The 27,047-nt window shown below is 36.4% G+C and overlaps 1 protein-coding gene across 3 annotated transcripts in view; it reads right to left on the reverse strand.

Moving 5' to 3' along the window:
- Positions 1-8,301: 8,301 nt before the first annotated feature.
- The window catches only part of LOC124168842 (ral guanine nucleotide dissociation stimulator-like 1), a 113,000-nt gene continuing 94,254 nt past the window's right edge, over positions 8,302-27,047 (reverse strand). For all 3 annotated transcript variants that reach the window (XM_046547186.1, XM_046547185.1, XM_046547187.1), the window contains exons 10-14: positions 20,887-21,101; positions 18,010-18,127; positions 17,187-17,373; positions 13,719-13,853; positions 8,302-8,598 (exon numbers count right to left, since the gene is read on the reverse strand). In XM_046547186.1, the coding sequence (XP_046403142.1) occupies positions 8,465-8,598; positions 13,719-13,853; positions 17,187-17,373; positions 18,010-18,127; positions 20,887-21,101 (789 nt within the window). In that variant the 3' untranslated portion in view covers positions 8,302-8,464. The remainder of the gene's footprint in view (positions 8,599-13,718; positions 13,854-17,186; positions 17,374-18,009; positions 18,128-20,886; positions 21,102-27,047) is intronic.

The following is a 27,047-nucleotide window of genomic DNA, read 5'->3' on the forward strand; positions in this document are numbered from 1 at the left end:
GATAAAAAACGCAAGGATGCAATAAAGTGCCGAGAAATGAAAAAAATATACGAAGGAATACGAAAAGATACGAAGGAAAAACCTCAATTATACATATTTGAGAATATTCAAAACTTCCTCCAATTGGGGACCATAAAAACTGAATCATACAATTTCATTCCGTGGATGATAAGAAAGTGTTCACAATTGACACAGAAAAATTTTGCGAATCGAAAAATGCCAAATGACGATTCGACAAAAATATATCACATATCACGTAACATGTAACATGAAAAGCCAAACCCAAAATTTAAAAATTTGTATTTCATGTCGTGAGCGATAACTCATTATTTGCATCACCGACCAAGAAATCTTTTCAGAATTGGTAAATATGCAAAATGACGATTTTTAATTTTACAAATCTCACACATGGAATTTGTCTGTACGCACAGAAAAATTCAAATTTAGCTTTTTGTTATATTAATGAAAAAACGAAATGGGTCTCATTAAAATGTCCTTGATAACAAGTTTTCATTATTTTTTTCAGAAAAACATTTAAATATTTTTCATTTCTATCAATACGTAATTATATCTTTGAAATTCAATCGAGAATGATAAAATTCAATAAAACGGATCGAGATAAAAATCTCTAAAACGTATCATGAAATTTTTTGTCATAATTGTCAAATATAATTTATGGTACAAAATACGAAAAGATACGTAATAGTGCGAAGAGATACGAAAATATACTAAGGAATACGAAAAGGTACGAAAGGATATGAAAAGATACGAAGAAATACGAAGATAAATCTAAAATGAGCATTATAGAATATTCAAAATGTCGTCTAATTTGGGACCATAAAAACTCAATTATAGCGTTTCTTTGCGTGAATTTGCAATCAGAATTCTTTTGCGAACCGAAAAGCTGCCAAATGGCGTTTCGAATCAAAAATATCACAAATCACGTACATAAATACTTGAAAATACAACCTCAAAATTTAAAAATTTGTATTCATGTCGTGAACGATAACTCATTATTATTTGCTTCACCGACCAAGAATTTTTTCCTTATCGCAAAGTATGCAAAATGACGTTTTACAATTCTACAAATGTCATATATGCAACTTACAACCGACCAAAAATCTTTTCAGAATCGGTGAATATTGAAAATGACGATTTTAAATTTTACAATTGTCACACACGTAATTCGTGTGTACGCACACAAAAATTTAAATGTAGCGTTTTGTTACGTTAATGAAAAAACGAAATATGTCTCATTTAAATTTCCTTTGATAAAATGTTTTCATAATTATTTTCCGGTAAAACCTCAAAACCATTTTTATCATTAACGTCTTATCAACACGAAATCATATCATTGAAATTCAATCGAGAATCGAAAAAATGAATGAAACGAATCCAAATAAAAAATCGTAAAACATGGATTTTGAAATTCTTTTGTCCTGATGGTCAAGAATGATTTCTATATGCGATACAAATTTCGCAAATATACGAAAAATTGCGAAGAGATACAAGAATATACGAAGGAATACTAAAAGGATACGAAAAGATACGAAAGGTTACGAAAAGATACGGAGAGATAACAAAAGATACGAAGGAAACCCTCAATTATACATATTTGAGAACATTCAAAACTTCCTCCATTTATGGACATTGAAAACTCAATTATACCGTTTCATTCCGTGGATGATAAGAAAGTATTCGAGAATGACCTAAAAAGTTTTGCGAATAGAGAAATGCCAAATGACGATTCGAAAAAAATATCACAAATCACGTAGCTTATAACTTGAAAAGCCAAACTCAAAATTTAAAAATTTGTATTTTATGTCGTGAGCGATAACTCATTATTTGCTTCACCGACAAAGAAATCTTTTCAGAATTGATAAATATGCAAAATGACGATTTTTAATTTTACAAATCTCACACATGTAATTTGTGTGTACGCACACAAAAAATCAAATTCAGCGTTTTGTGACATTAATGAAAATACCAAATGTGTCTTATTTTAATTTCCTTGGATAACAAGTTTTCATAATTTTTTTTCAGAGGAACATCATACTTCCCAGACGGCACAGAACCCTCCGTATCTAATTCGTATGTACATAGTACCCATTGACTCCAGGGATACTATGCCGCTCAGTCGCTTTTCGTCAATGGATAATTTCCATTCGCGGCCTGTCGACGAAGCGCGTACGCAGCATGCGAATGTCCGCTATGAAGCACGTACGATAGGATACGAAGCGCGCAGGATGCATTAATATCCCGAAGCCACTTCTATCTTAAAATTACATCCAAATAATTACAGCGAGAAAGAGTACATACCTCACAGTTTTTCGTAGGGGTGAAATGTTTTCTTTCCATCGCCCAAATGCACTTCTTCTTCAACTCAGGATCTTTTGGAAAGCTAAAAACTTGAATCATGTCCCGGAGTTTCCATTACATCCCGACAATACACACACGAAAGGCATTTTTAACAAAAATATCTCACAAACACGTTTCTGAAGCCCAGTGAATGAAATTAAAGAATAAGGGAAACTTCACCATTACCAGACACTCTATTTTTCACAAACTTAACCACAAAAATCCCTGAAATGTGGTGAGACGTGACGTAAACGATGCGATCTCCAACGGCTTGTGTGGGCTTGTGCCAGCTTGTGAAGGCATGTGATCTTTCTAGGAGGATATGGCACGATGGCAACACCCGCGAAAGAAAATAGTCCCAGACCGAATACAGTTTTATCGATGAGATACAATTTTATAGATTCATATGAATTTGCCAGTCCTCTTGCATCTTTTTTCGTCATTAGGGGAAATAAAGAAACAAAACCTTTTTAGTAACGTCCTAAGCGCGAATTTTGTATATTGATGGTCCACCCTCGTATTCAGGTACGAAAACTTCCTGTGCCGTCTGGGTTACATTCCATTTTTCTTATTTACGTCTTATCCGAAATTATATTCCATTTTTATCATTAACGTCTCATCAATACGTAATTATATCTTTAAAATTCAATCGAGAATCGAAAAAATTGAATGAAACGAATCGAGATAAAAAATCGCAAAACATGTATTTTGAATTTTTTTGTATTAATTGTCAAATATAATTTCTATATACGATACAAAATACGCAAAGATACGAAAAAGTGCGAAGAGTCATAAGAAAATATTAGAGAATGACTTCGAATTCTTTTGCGATTCCAAAAACATGCAAAATGACGATTCGAGATAAAAAGTCTCAAATCTCCTTAATATTGCCACCTAAATAATTAAAATTTTGCGTTTCATAACGTGAATGGTAATAAAGTTATATTATCTTCTGTTACTTAGAAATCTTTTGAAAATAAAAAACTTGCAAAATGATGATTCCAGATGTAAAAAGTCTCAAAAACCTAATTTGTAATACTTAAGGTAACAGAGAATTCTATTTGAGCATATACAGAAATGTAAATTGACGATTCGAGATAAAAAATTTCAAAAATTGACATTTGTAAGTATGAGCAGAAAAACAGCTCATATATAGCATCCCTGATAAAAATAAACTCCTCCATTAAGGAGAGGTTTACCCTCCATTGAGGGTACAGGAAGGATAGGTGTACCCTTCCTGTACCCATCAGCAAGGGTACACGAAGGGTATTTTAGAACATTGGTGGGTACGCCCTCTCCTTCCTGGAGGGTACGGGAAGGGTTTGGCCAGCCTCAATGAAGGCTACAGGAAGGGTAGGATAAAATAAAAACTAAAAATCCATAAATTAACATAAAAATTTAAAAAATCGCTAATAAACTAAATTAAACGAATGGGGATGAGTTGCAACAGTGATTTCTAAAGTTATAGGGCATAAAAAAAATTAGCCTTCAGGTGGTCTTGAACCCAGGACCTACATAATACAGGATGACGAACTAGAGATTTAACAACCTCGGCTATCGAGGTACTTGTCAAGTGTAGTTTCTCAACAGAACTTATACTACAAAATCTTAAGATGAGAATCGCACCCGGGCCTATGTGGAAGAAAGCTGTGACTTTTTTCTACCACACCTATTTCGTATCAGAAAATAAGATCGGCATTCTAATACTGAACATCACTCTAGCGATGTCTCATTGTCAGCCACACAAATAGGTTACATCCTAAAACGTGAATGGAAGAACTTCTAAATGAGCTTTTTTCACACAATTACAGAAACTATTGTGTACAGTGGCGTAGTCAGGAATTTCGTTTGGGGGGGGGGGGGGTCCAAAACCAGGTGGGAAAAGTTTTGAAAAACAGGATAGTAAGTATTGGAATTCAACTTATTCAAACACTTATCATAATCGAAAAAACTTCAATAGTCAAAGAAATATTTTTATATTCATTATTTTTCAATATTTTGATTTCTATTATGAAGGAAAATGATTGTGTTTTTATACTTCGGGGGGGCGGAGGGTCCGAACCCTCCGGACCCCACCTCTGGATACGCCACTGAATATGTATATTATTGTTTTCCTCAAGGAAATTTTAAAGATTAGTTGTGTAGCCCGTCTATCTGTGCTTTCAAAGACTGCTTACGTTCTTGTACGGAACTCAATACTCTTTCGCAGGTGAAAGTAGCTAAGGAGACTCTTTCAGGATATGTTTTCTCCAGTTATAAATGCTAAGTCCCAAGGAAGGGTAAACGAAGGATTTTTCTCTCCTTCCCTTACCCTTAATGGTGGGTAGAGGAAGGGTACACGGATGGTAAGGGAAGGAGTTCCAAGGAAGGGTACACGAAGGATTTTTCTCTCCTTCCCTTACCCTTAATGGTGGGTAGAGGAAGGGTACACGGATGGTAAGGGAAGGAGTTCCAAGGAAGGGTACACGAAGGATTTTTCTCTCCTTCCCTTACCCTTAATGGTGGGTAGAGGAAGGGTTGACGGATGGTAAGGGAAGGAGTTCCAAGGAAGGGTACACGAAGGATTTTTCTCTCCTTCCCTTACCCTTAATGGTGGGTAGGGCGTGGGTTGTGCAAGGGTAACTACCCACCATGAAGGATGCCACCCTTCCTGTACCCCTCCTGTACCCACCATGGTGGAGTTTATTTTTGTCAGGGATTTCATGACGAGAATGATAAAATAATATTATTAGTTTTCTGTGACTGAGAATTCCTTTGAGAATCGAAAAAATGCAATATGCGAAACAAAAATATCTCAAATCACGCCACCTGTAATGACAACCTCGATTTCAAAGAAAATAATTTCTACTGACTTGCACTTTAATGAATTTTTTCTTAATATTTAATTATATTTTCATTTCAGTGAAATGTTTTAATTTCTCTTGGGAATTATTTAACGGCGCTAAAATATATTCAAAGAAGTTGAAAAATTAGATGCTTTAGATTAGATTTGATTAGAAAAATTATAAGATTAGAAAAATATATGGTTTTGAAGAAGAATAAGTTATTTTTATCTTTAAATATATATAAATATCTTGATTTATATATGAATAGCGTAAGAAATAAATTTCTCTGCAAATTTTCTCGCGGAAATAAAATTTTAATTTTCCAAAGGATTTTAAAACTTTGATTTTAAAGGTTTTTAAATAGAAAATGTGACATTTATTTCGAAGGAAGAGAAAAATCTCATTTTCAAAAATATAATTTTTCAAGACTTGATACATTTAGTTAGCTCGTGAATGAATTTTTTTCAAAATTTTTCACTCAGTGCCACTCCGGAAAATTTTTTAATTTCTCTTCGAAATGATTCGTTCAACAGTAAAATTTTTATTTTTCAAGCAAGTTGGTAACTTAGATTTCAAATACTATACAAAAGAAGATGGGTTATGTATATTTCGAGTGATGAAAATAATCTTTATTTCAATAACAATATTTTTTCATGACTTCTTTTGTCTTCATATTTAACTCATTTCTCACTTTAGTAAAAAAATAAATTCATTTCTTTGCGAATGATTTTTACAGCACTGAATTATTTTAGAAGTTGAAAATTTCGATTTCAAAGTTTTTGATATAAAGAATAAAATTTTTTATTATGATGAAGAAAAACCTGTATTTCAAGTGGAAGAACTTTTTTATATTTTCCAAAGGGAAATTTGCAAATCAAAGAATGCCTTCGTATTTCTTTTAAGGAAGTTCAAGAGTTCGATTTTATAGATTTTCAAATGAAAAATGAAAATTTTCTATCAAATAATACAAATATGTCTATTTCAAATAGATTGAAATTTCATGACTTCTAAAGTCCAATTTGCATATGAATGTTTTTTTTATTTAGATATTTCTTCAGCTCTAAATTAAATGAAAATTTTCAAACTCTCCTGCGAATTTAGGACAGTAAAATTTTCATTTTTTAAGGAAGTCTAAAATATCGATTTCAAAGGTATTGAAATAAAAAATAATTTTATTTTCGAATTAAGGAAAAATGTCAATTTTAATCGGATTAATTTTTCAATACTTCTAAAGTGTAATTTGCACAAGAATGAATTTTTATCGTCATATTTATTGTTTTTTTATCAATAAAAATTTTTAATTTCACTTACGAATGATTTAACATCACTAAAATGTTTTTAAGGAAGTTAAAAATCTGGATCTTAAAGAATTTCATACGTTAAATAAATTTTTTATTTGGCATGCAAAGTTTTGATTTAAAATAGAATAATTTTTTATGACTTCAGAAGTAAATTTAGCAGATTAACGATTTTTTCGTTTTTTCCATACATAATTCAGTTCTTATTCAGAAAAAATTTTAAATTCTAAATACAAAGGAACTTATGGTAATGAAATTTTTAATTTTTAAGGAAGTTGAAAATTTAATTTCAATATAAAAATTAAACTTTTATGTCGAATAAGGAGAATAATTTAGATTTCAAATAAAATTATTTCTGTTGACTTCCAAGTTAATGAATTTTTTTCTTAATATTTAATTGTTTTCATTTCAGTGAAAAGTTTTATTTCTCTTGGGAATTACTGTCAGGGCACTAAAATATTTGTAAGGAAGTTGAAAAATTAGATTTATAGGTTTTGTAGAACTATAATAAATTTTTATCTTTAAATGAATATAAATGTCTTGATTTATTGAAGAATAACGTAAGAAATACATTTCTCTGCAAACGATTCTCACATAAATGAAATTTTACTTTTCTAAGGGATTTGAAAATTTTGATTTTAAAGGTTTTTAAATAGAAAATGTGATATTTGTTTCGAATGAAGAGAAATATCTCTTTTTCAAAAAGAATAATTTGTATGACTTCATATGTTTAATTAGCAAAATCAAATCTTTTTGTTAATTGTTAATTCAGTTCCACTCCGAAAAAATTTTAAATTTCTCTTCGAAATGATTCTTTCAACAATGAAATTTGTATTTTTTAAGCAAGTTGATAACTTAGATTACAAAGATTATATACACTATGGAATGAGCAATATAATAGTTTCATTTAAGAGACTTGGGTTTCTGCCATTTCCTAGCATTTATATGTATGCTGTTTGTGTCTGTCCAAAAAAATCTAGTAGACTATGTGACAAATGATAGGATTCATAACTACAATACCAGAAGGCATAAGGACTTTCACCCAAATTTTGTTTGGACTACCATTGCAAAGCATGGAACAATGTCCATGGCGTTAAATATTTACAATCATTTACCCCTGGACCGAAAAACCAAGATTAGTACTTAAGTGTTTAGGAGAAGTGTTGAATTTCTTTTCACTCCATAATGTTTTATTCTTTAAAAGAATTCTTTTTAAATCTGATATTTATTGTATCCATTACATTTATTATTATCATTACCCTCCCTCTGTATTGAAGGAAATCCAATCTAATATAATTTTAAAAGAAAAACAAGGGATTTTCTACTTGAAAACCTCTTTTACTCAGTAAATGGGAGTGGAATGAGTGATTAATTTTATAGGTTTATATTTTATCTTGTATATGTATTATGTGCAACTTATGGACATACATACCTTATATTGATGCACAATGCACGATTGATCTTTTTACAAATAAATACTATTATTATTATTATCATCGTTATTTCCCTCAATCTCTCCAGGGCCAGAACAGGAGGTGCCTCCAGGGAGTTAATATTGTACAGCTCATTACCTTTTTTTTCCATTCTTCTCCATCCTGTGCTTTCTTTTGCGCGAGTATTAATTTTGCTATGACCAAAGGTAAGCCCTTGGTAAGAAAGAAGGAAGGGTTGACTGTCAGGGCATTGAGCATAGACATAATTTAGCAAATTATTTTATTTACAATAAAATATATTAATAAAATCGTACAAAAATTATATATTATATTCACAAATATTTCTTAAAAACAAAACATAAATAATAAAGTAGATTTTGGAATGTGAATCCCGAAAAATTCGGGCAATAAATACAAATTTATAAAACAAATTCCCTTGTTAGACAAAGGACATATTCTCTATCAGATGATGATGACGCTTCACTTCAAAGGTATCACAACACCCTAAACATTTCCATCGTTGAGATTTAGCACATGTTTAGTAATAATTTTATCTAAGCATTGTCCTTATGCCTAGTCTTGTTGGTGTATCTCCCTTGCTTGCCTTGCGCCGCAGAATAAAATCAAGATCATGTGCCGTGTTAACAGCATAATACACATTGGCATCATTGGGAAGAACCATTTCTGAAAACAAGAGAATTAATTAGTCTACGTGTTTCTTAAGAAGAAAAAATATTTTTTAATTTAAATTATTCATTTTTCGAAAACATTATGTTGTGTTAAGCATCATTAGTCAGGATAGTTTGAATAAATTCACACAATGCCGTAGGCAAACACACGCAATGGCATAGAAAGAGATGAACAGCAGAAAATGGCTTAAGACAAGCAGCGTAAGAAATGCGATGCAGCAGAAGTAATCGAGGAAATGAAGCACTTTGCCTTTTAATTTATTTCAAACTGCATCTTGAAATTTTGAAAAGGAATAGACCAAGGATCAACATCTATATTGGGTGCTTTCACCCTGAGGGTGGTTTCTACCTGGAAACCTGGTGGAAATTTTTTATTACATTTTGACTAGAGATGGGTCGAATAGAAGATTTCTCGAATTCGAATATCGAATTCGAATATTAAATCATTGCTCGAATATTCGAATACCTCGAATACTAAATGATGAATGCTGGAATGTTTGACTCGGTTGCCTAAGGCACAATTCGGAGTTTCGTTTAAAATCCATAAATTGATATTAAATTTAAAAGATCGCGAAGTAACTAATTAAAACGAATTGGGGTAAAATGTAACAGTGATTTCAAAAATTGGAAGAGAGAAAAAATATTGCCGGCGCTGGGTCTCGAACCCGGGACACCAACTTACTTACATACTAAAGCTCACAGGACTAACGCCATAGACCGCACCGCCACGGCCGTAGTTTAGAGGAAGCGCTTACTCAAGGGACCTGATGCTGCGCGAAATATTTACATGCGCATATCTCTCGAACCCGGGCCTATGTGGAAGAAAGCCGTGACACTTTTTCTACCTTACCTATATAGTTTAAGAAAATAACATCCGCATCCAGATCCTGAACATCACTTTGGCGACCTCTCCTTGTAAGTCTCCGTCGTATTTTGACATTTATTTCTTTACGTAAATGCTTAAATAAACTCAGAAATACGTCGTGTTTGGACTTGTTCTTTTTGAAATTACGCGCACATTGCTAATATTTCAATTCAATAAAGGTGTAACATCAATTGACGAAAGTCATTCTTAGACACCTTTTGTGCTAATAGATGACTCATGCAGCGGTTGACCTCCACAGCAATGGGGAACTTCGAAGCTGGTAGGAGAAAAAAGGTCAGTGGGGGAAAAAAAGGAGGGCCCGAAACACGTTTCTATTGTTCTCGAGTAACTTGGTATTTTTTCGAAGCTAAGGTCTTCCTAATATGATACCTGCGCGAGCTGTGACCTTTTTTTATTTCGAAGAAGAGGAAAGCCTCAGAGGGGGGGCTAGTGCTGAATGGAGAGGGAATCAACACTTTTAATCGGTTTTCCGCAAATAACTAGAAAAACATGCATTTATAAAACAAACTGAAAACTATTAATTTGACTTCATAAAACAATAGAGAAAATTTTTTTTGTTCCCTTGACGACCAATATGAACCGAGTTATGGCTTGTTAATGTGCTTTTGTTTGTCAAATGCTAACTTTTAGAGATTAAATGTCAAATACTGGGAAAACTATATATTTTTTAGAAAACTTAGATGTCATTTTTCAAGAATTAAAAAAACCTTTCTTTAGAAACACGAGAAATCTTTAGATGAAATTATAGCAAGCAATGATGAAAATAAGGTCAGTCACTACTTTTTCCTGCTAAAAAATTAGTGAAAACAACAATCTAGCCAACCTAACACCTAAGCTACAATCTCGTAAAAAATTATCTTATTTTCAAATTACCGTATAAGCGTGTGTAAGAGGCACACCCCTATTTTGAGCATCGAAGCTATAAAGAAAAACAATTGTTCGGCATTTTTTTATCCTATCGTGCGGTGTTGCAGACGTATGCCTGGAATTTCGACAGTTATCGAAATTTTCTCTTTCAATACTAATTGAAAAAGGAAATTTTGATAACTGCGACGGTAATAGCGGCATAAGAGGGAGTAGAAAGAGTTCTTATCCTCTCTTCGCACATGCCGTTGCTCTACGATGCTAGTCCTACTTACGAACAATTTTGTTTAAAAGCTCTCGCAGGAGTATTACAATAGAATTGCAGCTGCGGAAAATTTTAAGGCAAAACATGACAGGCACATACAATGAACCTTCCCAAGAGAAAGGACCACAATCGGGACAATCTCAGCGCCCTAGGATAAAAACCACGTCGTAGATTTAACCGAACCACACTCAGCCCTCCATTAGCCAATGCCTCTGCCGTTTTTTTTCCTTTCCGAGACCCCACAGGAAAATAGGAAAAATATCAAGTTACAGGGGAACAATTGGAACATGTTTCATCCCTACCCCATCTCACCAAATGACCTTTTTCGGTCTACCAGGTGTAATTCCCCCGGTTTCTGGAGGCCGAATGCTAGATGTGTCACCAACTGAGCTCGAAGATATCTCGATATCTTTCAGCAATTGTGACACGCACGAGGTTCTAAAAAGAATTAGACCTAACGCGACGTATATCTGACAGCATTTAAGTTTTTAAGCTCTAATCGATTGACACAAAGATTTATAGTTAAAACAAGGCTACTTATATTCAACATAGTCCAAATAGCACAATTTTGGAAGAAACAAGCGTAGCATAAGCGCATTCAAACAAGACGAGACGGACTGGAAACTTCAGGTAATGCAAACTGCGTATATCACATATTGCTGCGCCTTCGCCCCTTCGCTTTGAAGGCAACGACGTCACATGCAAGATCGGACGTGTTCTTCCCTTGCTCCTTCGCTCATGGCCTCGTAGCCTAAAATACGGAGGGGAGGGAACGCGTTCCATCCCCTCGACCTCTCCTCAGCACTCTTCACTTAAAAGCATTTCCGATTTCTTCTATCCACCATTTAGTCCAACAATGAACACTCTCGTTCGAATATTTCAAACCGCAGGTTTTGACACCAATATCATTTTCAGTTGCAAAAATCCTCATATTAACGTCTGAAGATGATTTTTGTAAAATCAGATCCTCAGCGTAATGGAAATTGCTCGGCAAGACAGATGTTTACTATTAACCACGTACGTCCTTCAAAACTACGCGTTTCCCTACGTTTGATAATCGATTACTATTTGCAGTATAAATGCCGCAGGATGCCCACTCGAGGCAGTAAATTTAGCACGCCCTCCGGAGGGAAAAACCCTGCGCGATCTTTTCCATGTTCACCTCTGGGGCACTGACATGACGGGGGGGGGAGGAGGGGGGGTGATGCTTACAAGAAAATCAAACAGGAGCATTTTAAAAATACGTCACCAAGGGAGAAACTCCCGTCCCTGCCGCTTGTTTTTGACCCAGGGTTTCAGATGACTGACTCACGCTGAAACCCAAGGCCACTCAGTTCCCCTTGGACTTGCAACCGGTGAAGGGGAGGGGGGAAGATAAGAGTTTGTGTAAGAGGCGCACCCCCATTTTTGGCTGCAATTTCTGGGAAAAAAGGTGCGCCTCTTAAACGCGCTTATACGGTAGCTTCAAAAAATTCAGATTACTGCAGATACGAAAAAATGTTAGGGAAACCAATTGTAGCATGTATAATTTCATAGATTTTCCTTAAAGTAAATTTTCTCTTTGATAAATATTTGGTGAGATAAAGCCATTTTAAGTTTCTTTTTACAAGCAATTATTAACCTCTTTAGCCTTTTAAACTTATGACATTTTTATTTATGAAATTTATATTTTAATTATGAAAAACTTATGAAATTTTTTTCAAAAAATTCAAAAAGCATCGTTATCTACATTAACAGCATATACATGGCTGGTTTTTTTTTCAACGTCTGATAGCTCAGCAAAAACACCATACAATCGACAGGTGGGTACTGTGCAGATAAGGCAATTGCACGTCCTCCGCAACACACGCTCAAGTCATTTCTGACCGTAAGTTGTTGTATTAATATTAGTAGCAATCTCATTAGCTACTCTGCCTCAATTGATTCTCCCTGCCGAATGCACACTGCTCAGAGAGAGAGAGCCACAAGACATGCCGAATGGCTTCACCACTCATATTTCTTGACTTTGCTGCTGATAAAAGAGAATTTTTTTTAGAGCGAAACAAAAGAAGAGACAAATGACTTCTGGAATTGTTCTGATCCATATTAATGTCATCTCAGTGCACATGCACCCCAACCACTCCCTCAGCAATTCCAATGAAACATTTTCGATCACCTGCCGTGCAACGCTGAAATGAAGAAGTGGCTTGGAGAGAAGCGTTTTCAAACGGCCAATGAGCTTCAGGACAAAGAAGTTGGAAGTCACTGGTGCCAACATCCTATGAAGGTGGTATATGGTATGGGAAGACGTCCACAGTCTCGACTAAGTCCTCAATGGTCAAGGCAAGGCATTATGCCGAAAGGACACTACAAGTGCGTTCAATATTTACCAATGAAATTATTTTTAATCAATCACTTCGTCTTCTGGTCATGACCCATCTGATGTTGAAAAAAAATGGCCTTGGTACTTAGTGTGCTAAACCTTCGGCACCGTATGTATTCACTCAAATGCACTCCAAAACAAATGTACACGCATGTAAGAGGTGTACTGTAGAACTTGTTTAGTACCTTTTTGAAGGGACCACAAAAAATGAAAGTGCTATCCAGGAAAATGTGCTAACCAGGCAAGTAAATAGCAGAAATATGGGTCTGCGGAAAAGTCATCATAACTAGCAGTAACACAGCCTGCAGTTCTTGTACGATCGCCTTCCTGAACTCTTTTCATTTTTAAAGGACTGTGAAATTAGTGCTAAACTGCCAAAAAAACCATGTGAATGAAAATCACAATGATTTAATAGATTTCCCAGAGACAATTACATAAAAACGTCATAATCCTCCCGTGATTTGTCGTACATGTTTTTATAGCACAAGTTTAGCTAGGTCACTCCTTCTTTCTTAGACATTACTCGTAAAAAATGGCAATAAACCTGATTACATTACCATAAATCCTGGCAACACATTCATGCTCGGAATCTTCAAAGCTCAATCATCAAATCCAGCCAGAAATCAATGTTAAAATGCAGCCAGAATGGGACTCTTCCTTTTTCTTTCAAAGGTACCTAATTCAAGACAGCCCATTCGCCATCATGACGAAACATATTGAATTCCTCCGATCGCTTACCCCTGTCAGGCAGAACCTGTGCCAAAGTGTATTCGTCCGGATGACCTTCCAGGCACAGTTTCATCATGGCATTCCTCACAACTTGTGGAGTTCGCTCATTATTGCTTAGCATTATACTTTTGTAGAGCACAACACCTGAAAAAAAGATCATGAAATTAGACTTCTGTATCATGTCTGACCTATTTGAATCATTCAATAACAAGGTACAAATTCATTTTATACATTTTCACTGCATCTGTTAAACTGAAAATCAATAATGTGTGTAATCATTGTGATTAGGGATGGACAGATGCAAGAATTTTTCAGACCCAGATCCAGATCGGATCCTTGATTTTCGGAGCCGGAACTTCGGATATTTTTTTATACAAATGCATTTTCAAATTCCTGCTATGTAACAAAGTAATTATAGAAGTTTCTTCTGGGTACAAACAGCCTAAGGAATGCTTCTTAGATTTACACACACATTTAATACTTTTACTGATAAAGATCATTTTTATAAGCTTTCAAATTATTTTTTAAAACAAAAAACTTTACACACTCAGGATCTAAACTGTTATGCTTGCATTTGGAAATGAAAATAGGTTTCAATCTTTGGATAAAACATTGATTGAATTTTAATATCCCTCTCATAAGTTTCCCCTGAATATTATCACTTTCTCATCGCATTCCGACTTATGCTTCAGTTGCAGTGAGGTGGATTTTGCACTTCCTTGCGATAGTTTCACGACACTGTGCGTGCACATGGTTCTCTTTATGTCAATAAAAATGTTTCTACACAATGAACGACTAACTAAACTTCGAAACTAAAGTTTAGAATTAGTCACTTTTGACGTGGTTACATCCTATGGCAATGAGATTCAATCTCTTTGTAAGAGTCACACTATGTGGCTGTCGTATTTTGCAGTAAAAATTTCTGCGGCTGAAATTTAGTTGTATACATAATTCCTATGAGAGCTTTTAAACAAGAGTGCAAACAGTGCGAAGGTAGGATGGGAACTCTTTCCACTCCCTCGTTTGGGACGCTGCATTCACTGAGGCATAAATTTAAAATTTCAGATCCAGATCTGATGCCTTCAGCAAAATTGGATCCACAGTATCTGATGAAGGGCAATATCCGCAGAAATTTGGATCCGAGGTATGTGATCCGACCATCCCTAATTGTGATTCAATACAATTCCTTTCCATATTGTAGTGTTCAAAAGGATACTTTTTTAAATTTAAGCCCTTCAATTCTGACCCCTCATTTTAAGGATTTTGAATTAAATCCCGCCTATGGGAATTTAAATCAAGAGGCCAAAACTTTCTTCATATTTTTTCAATCTTTAGCTATTTTTAAGATTATAGTCAACTATTCATCACTTGGACCGAAATTTGTAATTGACTGACTGCTTTCCAACTGCACAGGCTTACAATTTACACTTACCGTATATCTCAGAATATAGTCCCCCTCTGAATATAATCCCCCCCTCTAATATAGTCCCCCCCCCTAATTTTGAGACCTCAGTTTTGGGAAAAATTTTAAAATGCAACAGAAGGCAATTTTTCTGTGGTTAGCAAGTTAAGATTCTAGAGTCGATAAAAACTATTATTTTCTGTGAAGATTAAGAACAAATCTGTTCACATATTTTCCATCACAGCAAAATAACTATACCTAAAACATGTTGTGATCCATTGCATTTATCATTAACTTATAGTTCCTTAACCAGATTAATGAAGAAATGAGAAAATTTTTTAAGTATCCAAGGCTATTGATTTTTTTAAACATTCACAAATTATTAATATTTTTTATTTCCAAATGACTACAGACAATGTCAACATATAAGCTTTAACTTAAAGCCCATAAATAGTATTGCATTTGGCCCTGAAACTTCCTTAGATCCAGTGTAACACACCCATCAAGTCGTCATAAATCTAAGTGACTAGAAGAATTTAGGAAATCTAAATAAAATTGTGTTAAATAAATTATAAATATAATAAAAATATTGCCATCAAATGCCTGCTAAGCAAAATAATTAAACTACAGGACTTAAAAATATCAAAGTAATAAAGTTAAGAAATAAACTTTTTCCAACAAACATTAAAAGTGAAAAAAATATATCAACCCTCAATGCCTCATCGCGAATCATTGCATAAGTTACACAACGAGCTTCTGCTCTGCATTTGCACACAAATTCGACGATATTTTCCTCTAATTCTTTGAATCTGCCGCATCGAGACCCCCGAAATGACTTCTGCAATGTATGAGCGCTTTGCAAGCGAGGTAACTTCTTTTTCCAAAGACTTTCTTTCCACGCTAAATTTTTCAGCCGCCATATGAATACCTACTATGATTTACGGAGTATTCTGCAACGGCTATTTTTAAAGTGGCATCGAAACTCCATCTTTGATGGCTTCTAATCTGCCGCAGGATTGATCCTCATCTTTCTACTCGATCCATCACCTCACTGTTGAACGTATAATTATTTTTAATAAAGAAAATATCGCGGAAATAATTGCGAAACGTTATGTGACGTAATTTATCAATCCTACTTACCCTGGCGAATTGAATATATTCCTCAATAAATTGGTCACACTTTCGATGCTGAGTCACTGGATTTCGATCAAATGCAGTAATGCCGGCTCTTTTGGTTTAAAGTCGTCGATTATTGCGCCTTTTCAGAAACAAATGCATCACCTATTGCGCATTCTTGTTCTGTGAAGGCGGTAAGTGGTAAGGGCAGTGGTTGTAAACACGAACCGCACGGGCACATGGACGTTAAGTAGCTACGGACGCAATGAAATGCTAAATCGTCACGAAAGGTTCATTTTATCCGTTTATTTTTCGCAATGATTTAAATCGTGTATCTATTAAATGAGCGACGGGTACATATATGTACTATTGATTCAATTTCTAGTGTTCGATTAATGTAATGATAGTCTGTGTTTAGTTTTGATTTTAATTATTTACTGTTTTGCATCATTAAGTGATCAGTTTCGATTGAATTATTCTAACAATACTTTTCCAAGAAAAATTAACGGCTACCCGATGGATTCTGTGAAAACGCATGTTCAATATGCTATTTGAATCGGAGGAATCGTATCTTTACAACATTTGTGGTAAAAATTGTCTTAATTTCCGGTAAAACGTGGCAGTATTTACTCATATCTCCGATTATAATCCTCATAAATATACTCAAATAGAAAGACTACGAGAACATTAGCCATTATGCCGTTATTTATAACTTGATGTCACCTTTAGTATGCTAAACTGGATTACACTCGTTTATAGTCCCCCCCCTCACTTTTCCACGGCCATTTTTGGAAATAAAGGGGGGACTATATTCGGAGATATACGGTAATCAGCGGTTCCTAAGCTTAGAATTACATTCACTGAGTTTGGAAATTTGTAGTGCTACCTGAAGCAAGAGCGTAACATTAATTACGAATAAATTGCTAAAGTTTATTTATTTTTACATTTGCATCAGTTACCTTCAGTCTCCTTTGAGTTAGACTCAACAGTCACGCGAATCACGTAAAAATCTGGCGATCTCAGTTGTCCAGGCGTTATGGGCCGTGAATTCTTCGAGCCATGCGAGTTGTTGAGGGTGGAGACGTCAGGGGAGGGAGGAGATGGCGATGACTCGCTGGATGCAAATGACATTTGGGAAGGCGAAGCCTGAAAGAAATACACCAAAGATTCAGCACAACACCATATTGGGGAGATAATGATCAGAGTGATTAATCTCCTCGTCCACCTTTACTGCGTTCACTGCACAGACAGATAATAATAACAACAAACTATCTATAAGAGGTCCAAGCTGCTCTCCTTTAAGAACTTTTTCTTCTACCTCCTCAGATGCAGGTATGCTGGTGAACAAGTTAGTTGCATCAAAAGCAAACAACATGTGATATCTTGAGGAAATTAACATAGATTTTTTCCTTGTTGGTTCATTAGTTAACCGTATATTTGTTGCATGAATAATGAGGAATGTTGCATGAATAATGAGATCAACTATAGCTGTTCCGATTGGCTGAGATACGGTGCCAGCGATGGAAAAATCCCATCCCTGAAAATGGTGCTGTCAAACAGTCATTTTTCTTCCACAACTTGAGCGATCACATGAGTAAATACACAATAAATAAAGGGCCCGAAAAAATGATCATTCAGGATTTGGGTATCCCGAGTGGATCTTAGCAGCACTCAAAAGCCCAAATCCCTTGTACTGGCTGCATTGCTTCTGTATTCAACATATTTTATTGTTTCTTTATTCAACATATTTTATGCATACGATAATGGAATTTTAATGCAAACCTTTCTGTCCAAAGAATTTCTTGGTGATGTTGAGGGTAGACTATCCAGATCACAGTAGAACTGACTACTTGAACTGCTAGACGTGCTGGCTATGGAATCATTCTTCTGGTGCCCCATGCTGAAACAATACATGGCAAGCCACAGAGAAAATTATCAATTTCATATTTTGAAAAATTAAGAGGAAATAAAAAAAAATTGATGCTGAATAGAGTCCTCAAGGGTTCAATCAAATGATAAAAAATATTCTCTTTTCTCAAATTTTCTCCATATTATATACACCATTGCCTCTACACACATGCCATGCCCTGCACAATTGGAAAGCTAACTTTTGCCCGACAACACAACAATAGTATAGAAATGCCATGCCCAATGATACTGTTTCAGATGAATCTACAGTGGAACTTGGTTAGTACGTTCCTCCTTAGTATGTTTTCCACCTTAGCATGGCGATTTCTCTTGGTCCCGGTACCATCCTAACAAAATACAGGAAAAAGTATTTGGTTAGTACATTTGAAAAAATTGCACTTTCCTGGTTATTCACTTTATTGCCTGCCATGACACAACCCGCAATTCGTTCTCTAGTATTAAGGGTCGTAACCTCTGAATTCATGATTTAATTTATTATTATTAGCCATTAACATCCTTGCATTCATTCCACATCTCTTTCTACGACCGTGATTTCTCCAAATGCATTTCTCAATTCTTGTAATGTGACGAATAATAAAATGCGGCCATTTTTTGGGAATGTCTGACTATGCAAAACTGCAGCCAATGAGAAGCCCCAATTTTCCTCACCCTGAGCTCCTCACCTTCTGTTGCCTTTGGAGTGCCCACTGTGCACAAATTTTGCGAGAAGGCAGTTGTTCCTATTGCACAATTTATCATAGCGGGGGCAGTTTGATTACAATTGAAATGGAGAGAAAACTAATAGTGAAGCAGATTACAACTCAAGAAAAGATTGAAATTATTGAGGAAGTGGATCGAAATCCACTCGTAAAGCGAGTGAAGTTAGCGCGAAGATTAAACATTCCTGCATCCACATTAAGCACGACTGCAAGAAACCACAAAAAAATCTTCAGTCAGAGTGACAAAAAGTGAAAGTGCGTTCGTGATGGGAAATATCCAGAATTGGAAGATGTTCTTCTTTAATGGTGCAAACAAGCGCGAGGTTTGAATGTGCAGTTCGATGGTTCCATTTATTCGTCTAGAGTGTGAAATAGCAGAAGAAGCAGAACCTCCTTTGCACCTAGAAGAGTGGCGTCAGATTGCTGGAAAGATGAATTTCTACGAGTGTTGTGAGTGTGATGATGATCTCACTGTTTGCCAAACCATAACAATCGATGAAATTCACGCACTTGAGTGGAAAGAAAACGAAGATGGAAGTGATGACGATGATGCTGAGGAAGGAAATTAGGCTTTTCCAATTCCCACTTAATCTAAAGCGGTACTGCAAGCCTCGACGTCGAGGATATGGAGTACGTGCATATTTACTTGACTACAGCTGCGGGAGCAGACGATGCTCTGGGTCTCCACACAAAGCTTTGCATAAAAATACTTGACCTCGGCACGAAAGCAGATGACATTGAACAAAATTTTTAGGTAAACGTCAACTGTATAATATAAAAATCTTCTTAGTAATGATGCCGCAATCTAATAATCTTGCATTATTAATCGATATATCGATCGATATAATAATTGATATGGTATCATTTCAGAAGCGAATGCGTGCGGCTGCTGCCGTGATTTGAAGTCAATAAATTTTTCTCAATTTTTATGATGTTTAAAAACAGCCAGTTGACATACTCACGGTAGTCGTTATATTCTCCGAGTACGCAGTGAAGAAGAAATGACTTAGCTTCACTTGTCCTCTTTTTATAAATATATATATAGGATAAATCATGGGAGATAGACGACGTCTTCGGGAAATCTATGAAACATCGTGATTTTTATTTACATGGTATTGTTTTTCAATGTAGTGCTCATTTTCTTGATTATTAATGTGGAAGGCGTTTCTTACGAGAACTACCGATAGTAATTGTAATAATGACGACTTTTCCACAGATTGCAATTACCCCGACTGCTACTATTTACTTTCCTCATTAGCACGTTTTCCTGGTTAGTACGTTCATTTTTTGTGGCCCCTTCAGAAATGTACTAAACAAGTTCTACTGTAGTACACTAACAAGGAGACATCGCGAGTGTGATGATAGGGATTTGAATGGCGATGTTATTTTCAGAAACACAGCAGACTCAAGACAGATTATCTGCATGCAGTTTATCAGGGTTTATCCATGCATAAGTCCTTCAAAGTTTTCTGCTATGTCCTCAAATTCACCTGGTAAGGCACAATTCGGAGTTCCATTTAAATCCATTAACTAATATGAAAATTAAAAAAATTGCCAGGTGACTAAGTTAAACGAACGGGGATGAGTTGTAACAGAGATTTCTGAAATTATAAGAGAGAAAAATATTGGTCTCCTCCTCCGGGACTCGAACCCTGAGCATACCCTACAACTGTTTCAAGACGAGTGCCCAAACCCACCTGGCCACCACGTCAGTTGAGAGGGAGGGTTTACTCAAGGGAACTCATGGTGCATGAAATCTTTACATGCGAATATCTCTCGAAGCCGGGCCGAAATTGTGGAAGAAAGCCGTGATACTTTTTCTACATTACCCATATAGTTTCAGAAAATAACATCTGCATCCAGATCCTGAACATCACTTTGGCAATGTCTCCTTGTTAGAATACAGTGACGAGGTAGACGAAATGCCTAACGTTTCACCGAGTCCTTCATTGACGGCAAACAAGGTTTGTATGGAAAATGAGCAGATGGCTTAGCGACAAGAGTGAACATAATGCAAGCAATGCTTCCATACCCAACCCGTCGACCTGCTCCATGTCTTGCCGATGATGCCATTGTCCCGCTACTGTTCTGAAGCCCATGAGCACCTCCTGTGGTAGGTGGTTCTATCCTACATGATATCCTGTAGGCTTCTGCATCATCCAAGACCAAGACAGAGTCAAACCAGCGATCAAACGCAGGGTCAGGGGCGATCCTATACGCTCCAGCTGCTCCTTGCAGAAGTTTAATCTAAATGAAAAAAAAAAGAAAAGCATTTCCTCAAGAGAAAGTTAAACCAATATTTATACACATCCCTAAACCAAGATACATTTAAGACTTTTAAAGACTCAATTGAAATGAGTACATAATAGGTACAAAAATGCAAAACACCCAACCAAATTTCTTGATTGAAGCTTTTGTGCCTCATGCCGATTAAAGAGGGGTAAAGATACGGGTGTACGCCGCGTGATGTATCGCAACTGCCCCAACGTTTTATGACCGACTGCTGGACACTTCTTCAAGGGAACGGTGCTGGAGTTTGCCTTTTTATTTCAGGTGGGCAGGAGAAGATGAAGAAATTTTGTGGATGACTGGGTTACATGTGCTTCTAATTCTCATTCCGGTATCTCTGTTAAAATTATTTTTGTTTTTTTATCTCTATAGTTTCGTGGATGATTTAGGTTTTGAAATGTTTCACCCTCGAGATGATTCTAGATTTTTTGACTTGATTGACCGCTGGTTCAATCATGTCAAGTTGACGAGGTGCCCCCAGTTCTGCTCCTTGTGCTAGCAATACATCCCTTCCAAGTACCCTGAAGCATAATAAGTAGGGATGGTCGGATTAGAAACCTTGGATCCTAATATCTGCGGATATTGCCCTTCTCTACCGGATACTTCGGATCCGAAATTTTAAATTGATGCAACAGTAAATGCAGCATGCCATTAGAGGGAGTGGAAAGAATTACAATCCTTTCTTTGCTTGCACCATAGCACTGCAATGATTGTCCTACTCATGCACCATATCGCTTAAAAGCTCTCGTGGGAATAGGGTAGTTTCCTTCATCAAAGAAAACAAAAGGCAATAATTGCGATTCGTTACCCACCATTAGTGTATTCATAATATACAAATTATTTCGTTTTATAAATGCCGGTTTAGACGAATGGCAATGGTCCATTTTTATCCTCATTTGAAAAGGGCCAGATTGGCGCCCATGCGATGCCACTCCACGTGACGTCACAGGGACCTAGTTTCTATAGGAGAAGATAGGAGTTATACATCGTCTGAGGTTACCAATGCATGCATGAGGCGCAGAGCTCAGGGAAACATGTCTTAATAATCACTTATTAAAACTGGCTAAGGTCGGAAAGTTTTCCTCGTTTGATAAGGTATTAATAATCCTTATTTAAGCCAAGCGCTACCAGGCGGCAGGGCACTAGGCTACCCGCTGGCAGCCTGCGACGTATCAGCGCTAAGCCTCGCCTCAAGGTCACCTCACCGGGCGGAGGGGGAACCAGAAATACGACGTACGGAGGGATTTCCCATCATTCCTACTAACGCGTCGCGTTTTCGCGCGCTTGAAAATTTTCACTTTTCATTTAATCGCGAAAAATAGATATTATCATTTAAAAATCTAAAAGTGTGAAATACGTACTCCAGGAGTAATAATCTTTCGATTAAGGCAATAAAAAAATAATAGGAAACCACCCTATTATAATAGAATTTCAGCTGTGTAAAATTTTATGGCAAAAAACGACTGGCACACAGTGTGACAGTACCCAAGACATTGAACAACCATTGAATTGGGGGGGAATCTCAGCGCTGTACGAGAAAAGTATGTCCAAAGTAAAAACCTCGCAGATTTCAAAAAACCACCTTCAGCCTATTAGCAAAGGTGGTCGTCATCCATCAGCCCGTACCACCGATGTTTTCTTTTCTTTTCCGAGACCACACAGAACATAAATCATTATCTTCGAAGGAAAATATCAAGTTACATGAGAACTATGGAAACATGTTTCATCCCTACCCCATCCCACTCACTGAACTTTATCGTCCTGAATGCTTCAATTCTCTGTTTCTGGAGGACAAATGCTAAGTGAGTGACTTTACTGGGGCTGAAGATGTCTCGATAGCAGTTGGATGACATGTAAAAGACTTTTTTTAAATGAGACCAAATGCGACGCATTTCTGACCGTATTTAGATTTTTTAATCTCTAATTGATTGACACAAAGCTTTTTAGTTACAACAAAACTATAACAAAACGAGTCGATAGTCGCTTGAACTCATCAAGCGGGTAATTAGGGGGTTGGGAGCATTGTTGTGTCCCGTGTTTCCGAGTTATGTGCCCATAAGTTGCTTAAAAAGGAAAAAAAATCATAATATCGTTTAAATGGATGAAATGTACGGAGAGTACGCTTTTTCGCCGTCAACAATACTTAAGGTCGTCTTAGTAACCACGATGGTGTAAGCGTTGAGAGATTGTTTTGATTTTAATATTTACGTAATGGGGAGAAATAAATTAATAATGACCGGTGAAGTTATTTAAAAAGGCCGATTTCTTGTAATTTAGACCTTTCTCTATGATTGTAGCTACTCCCTTTCTGATCGTAAGGGTTTTAACCCAATAACCTTAAGCAATTTATAACAGATTTAAAAAAATAAAAGATCTGAGACCAATAAATACCAATATCCAGCCACATATTTAACACATTTCTATTAATTATTGTGAGGAATACCAAGATGTACCCATTCGCAAAATTTCTTTGGTCCAAATTATAAAGTAATCAAGTTATGCCAATTTTCGTATTTGCTATAATTATTGAACCGATCTTTCGATTATACTGACAACTGTACTGTAAAATCTGCAACGATATTGATTTTATTTCCAGTCTATGGTCATCTTTTAAATAATTCCTGGTCAACTATGCCCTTGGATGTAAAATCCTATACAGTAGAATCCTGATTTAAGGTTTTTCAGGGGGGACAAAATTTAAAACACTAAATGCGGAAAAACACTAAATGCGGACCTGCCATTTTTTTCAGGTTTTATGGTCTGTAATGATTGGAATGGCTTTTTATGAGTAAAAAATATTATTTAAAGTAACTAAAAGGTGCTGAATGCAGCAAAAAATCTTTAATGAAATGTTCTCTGCCCTGTGAAGGTTGGATAATACTTTTCAGGAATCAGCTAAAAAAATGGGTAGTAAAAATAAGTAATGAGAGGATGACAATTGTTTTAATGAAATATTTTTAGAAAATTCTAATAAACATCAACTTAAAAGCATTCCCACACATATTATTATTATGGACATTAGTGATTCCATTTTTATGCATATTTCAGTGGTCTCGATGAAATTTAGAAATTTTTCTTTAAAAGTGACATGTAGGTGACTATAGCATTTCTAATATAATAAGAAAAGGTGTAAGTAGGTACTCGAAAAATCATGAGGAATGAGTGAAATAAAGGGACAGCAGAAGATCGCTAATCCCAAATTCTCAACTACCGAATATCTAGTAAAAGGGAGGTTTTCTGAAATTTTGCCATCTTAACGTATTCTGTTGCCTCGGCGAAACAAGGGATTTATGAGCCTTTAAAAAGCCTCCTATGCGCATATTTTAGATTTCGAGGTCATCCAAAAAAGTAGAATCTTATTTTAGTATGCATACAAGTCGATGGTGATTCAACTCGATGATAACACCCGATTCGTTGTCATATATCCGCGGCCTTATGCAGGTCGAATGGAGCCGGGAGAAGTTGCTTACGCGGCGCGCTGATCACCTTGACTCCGACTCGCCTTGTTTCTCGGCAGCTTTTAATAAAATTTGGTTGGACCTTGAATAACGATCAGCTAAACTCTGTTAAGTGAAAAGGTTTAATCTTCAACAGAACTGGATTTCATCCGAAAAATTGTCAGTTCCTCTGGAGTTTGGCAATTTCATCAGGGTTATGATGTCGAAGTCAACCACCAAGGGATACCTGCCGGATTTTCGTTTTTTTCCGCGCTCATCTATTCTACCGTGAGTATGCGGTGATTTTTTTTCCAGCATGAGCGATTTATTTAGAGTCATGGACCGTGATAGTTCGTCAAAACTCCGACTGTCATTCTCTTTTGGCATTAATTAGCACCAGATAAATATTTTTGAATCGACAGCGATATCAACCAGCCGCATGTCGATAAATTGGCTCCGGGATATCTAAATTACGATGTTAAATAATTAGAGATGGGTCGAATAGCAGATTTCTCGAATTCGAATATCGAATTCAAATATTAAATCATTGCTCGAATATTCGAATACCTCGAATTTCGAATACCTCGAATACTAAATGATGAATGCTGGAATGTTTGACTCGGACCTATGCAGCAGGCAACACAAGATTTTGGGGAGTAATTTTGATTTCCTTAAATAATTCGAACAGGAATTTAGCTGATTAATGAATATTTTAATTTTATGGAAACAATTGGGCATATAATTAATTCAACTAACATCGCTTTACCCCCACTCCTGCTGCCAAGTGCTAGCTGACAATCTGAGGCATTTTGCAAAATACAAGCTCTTTTCCACTGGATTTTCTTCAATTATTTTCAGTCCATCTTTGGGAGTTCTCACGAGATAAGAAGATGAATTGGAATGGCTATCTGGGAGAAACCAAATATTCTGAGAAAATATCCCTTTGTCTGGGACTGTAACAATAAAGATTTATAGCACCACTCATAAATTGTAACTTGATATATGTTTTCGGAAAAAAATACCGCATCAACTTCCGAGAAGCTCTGCTGCTCATATCGAGTTTCGCCAGAATGCTAAGTCTCCGTTGTATTTTGACATTTATTTCCTTTCGTAAAATGCTTAAATAAACTCAGACATACGTCGTGTTTGGTCTTATTCTTTTTGAAATTACGCTCACATTACTAATATTTCAATTCAATAAAGGTGTAACATCAATTGACGAAAGTCATTCTTAGACTCCTTTTGTGCTAATAGAGGACTCATGCAGCGGTTGACCTCCACAGAAATGGGGAACTTCGAAGCTGGTAGGAAAAAAAAGGTCAGTGGGGGAAAAAAGGGAGGGCCCGAAACACGTTTCTATTGTTCTCGTGTAACTTGGTATTTTTTCGAAGCTAAGGTCTTCGTAATATGATCCCTGCGCGAGCTGTGTCGTTTTTTTTATTTCGAAGAAGAGGAAAGCTTCAGAGGGGGGGCTAGTGCTGAATGGAGAGGGGTACCAGATCTTGGGAAATGCGCTAATGTAAGTATCCCACGGTACTCACACAGCAGTTGACCTCCAGAAATGGGGAACTTCGAAGCAGGTAGCCAGAAAAAGGTCAGTGGGTGAGAAAAGGGGGGAGGGCGTGAATCACGTTTTAATTGTTCTCGTAACTCGATATTTTTTTCGAAGCAGGGGGTCTTCGTAATGCGATCCCTGCGCGAGCTGGGACCTTGATTTCGGAGAAGAGGAAAGCGTCAGAGTGGGTGAGGCGAGTGCTGAATGGAGGGGGATAGCGGATCGTGGGAAATGCCCTAAGGTTGCTATCCCACAGCACTGAGGTTCTCCTGGTGGGGGGAATCGGGGATTTTCGGATTTTTTCACCCGACCATTTTCGGTTCCCCTCGTCGAACTCTTTTCACCGCTAAAATCCACGAATTTGATGTATTCGTCAACTTGCGTAAAACGGCGCTGCGAGCACTAAATGACTACAGTTCTCTACATTTTTCCGAGTCAACTACCAACGACGTTCGTGCGACAGTGTATGACGCGAAATTCAAAGTATTCGAGGTATTAGAGGCGGTACTTTTAGCATAACTATTCGAAACCTCGAATATCGAATACTTTCTTGTATTCGAGGTATTCGAGTATTCGCGGATACTATTCGCACATCTCTAAAAATAATGTTGTTTCGTAGGGAAAGAATGCTCTCACTCACGGTCATGACAGAGGAAACACTTCCTCTGTTCTTTCGCTGTTCCTCCGTGGAAACTGACCTTGGAATGGATTATAGAAAGAATCTTCTAGTGAACTGCGCAATTGACATTGGGCCTCCTCTTTTGAAAAGAGAAAGTAGCCGACTGATATAATATTGGGCTAACAATCGACTGCCCCTAGGGAGTAGAGTTGAAAGGGGCATAAACCATCAATTGAAAACATAACGAGAAAACCATTATTGTAGCGGCCCTCGGAGGATAACTCGTGTCATCA

Source organism: Ischnura elegans, chromosome 12 (genome assembly GCF_921293095.1).
Source record: "Ischnura elegans chromosome 12, ioIscEleg1.1, whole genome shotgun sequence".
NCBI lineage: Eukaryota > Metazoa > Arthropoda > Insecta > Odonata > Coenagrionidae > Ischnura > Ischnura elegans.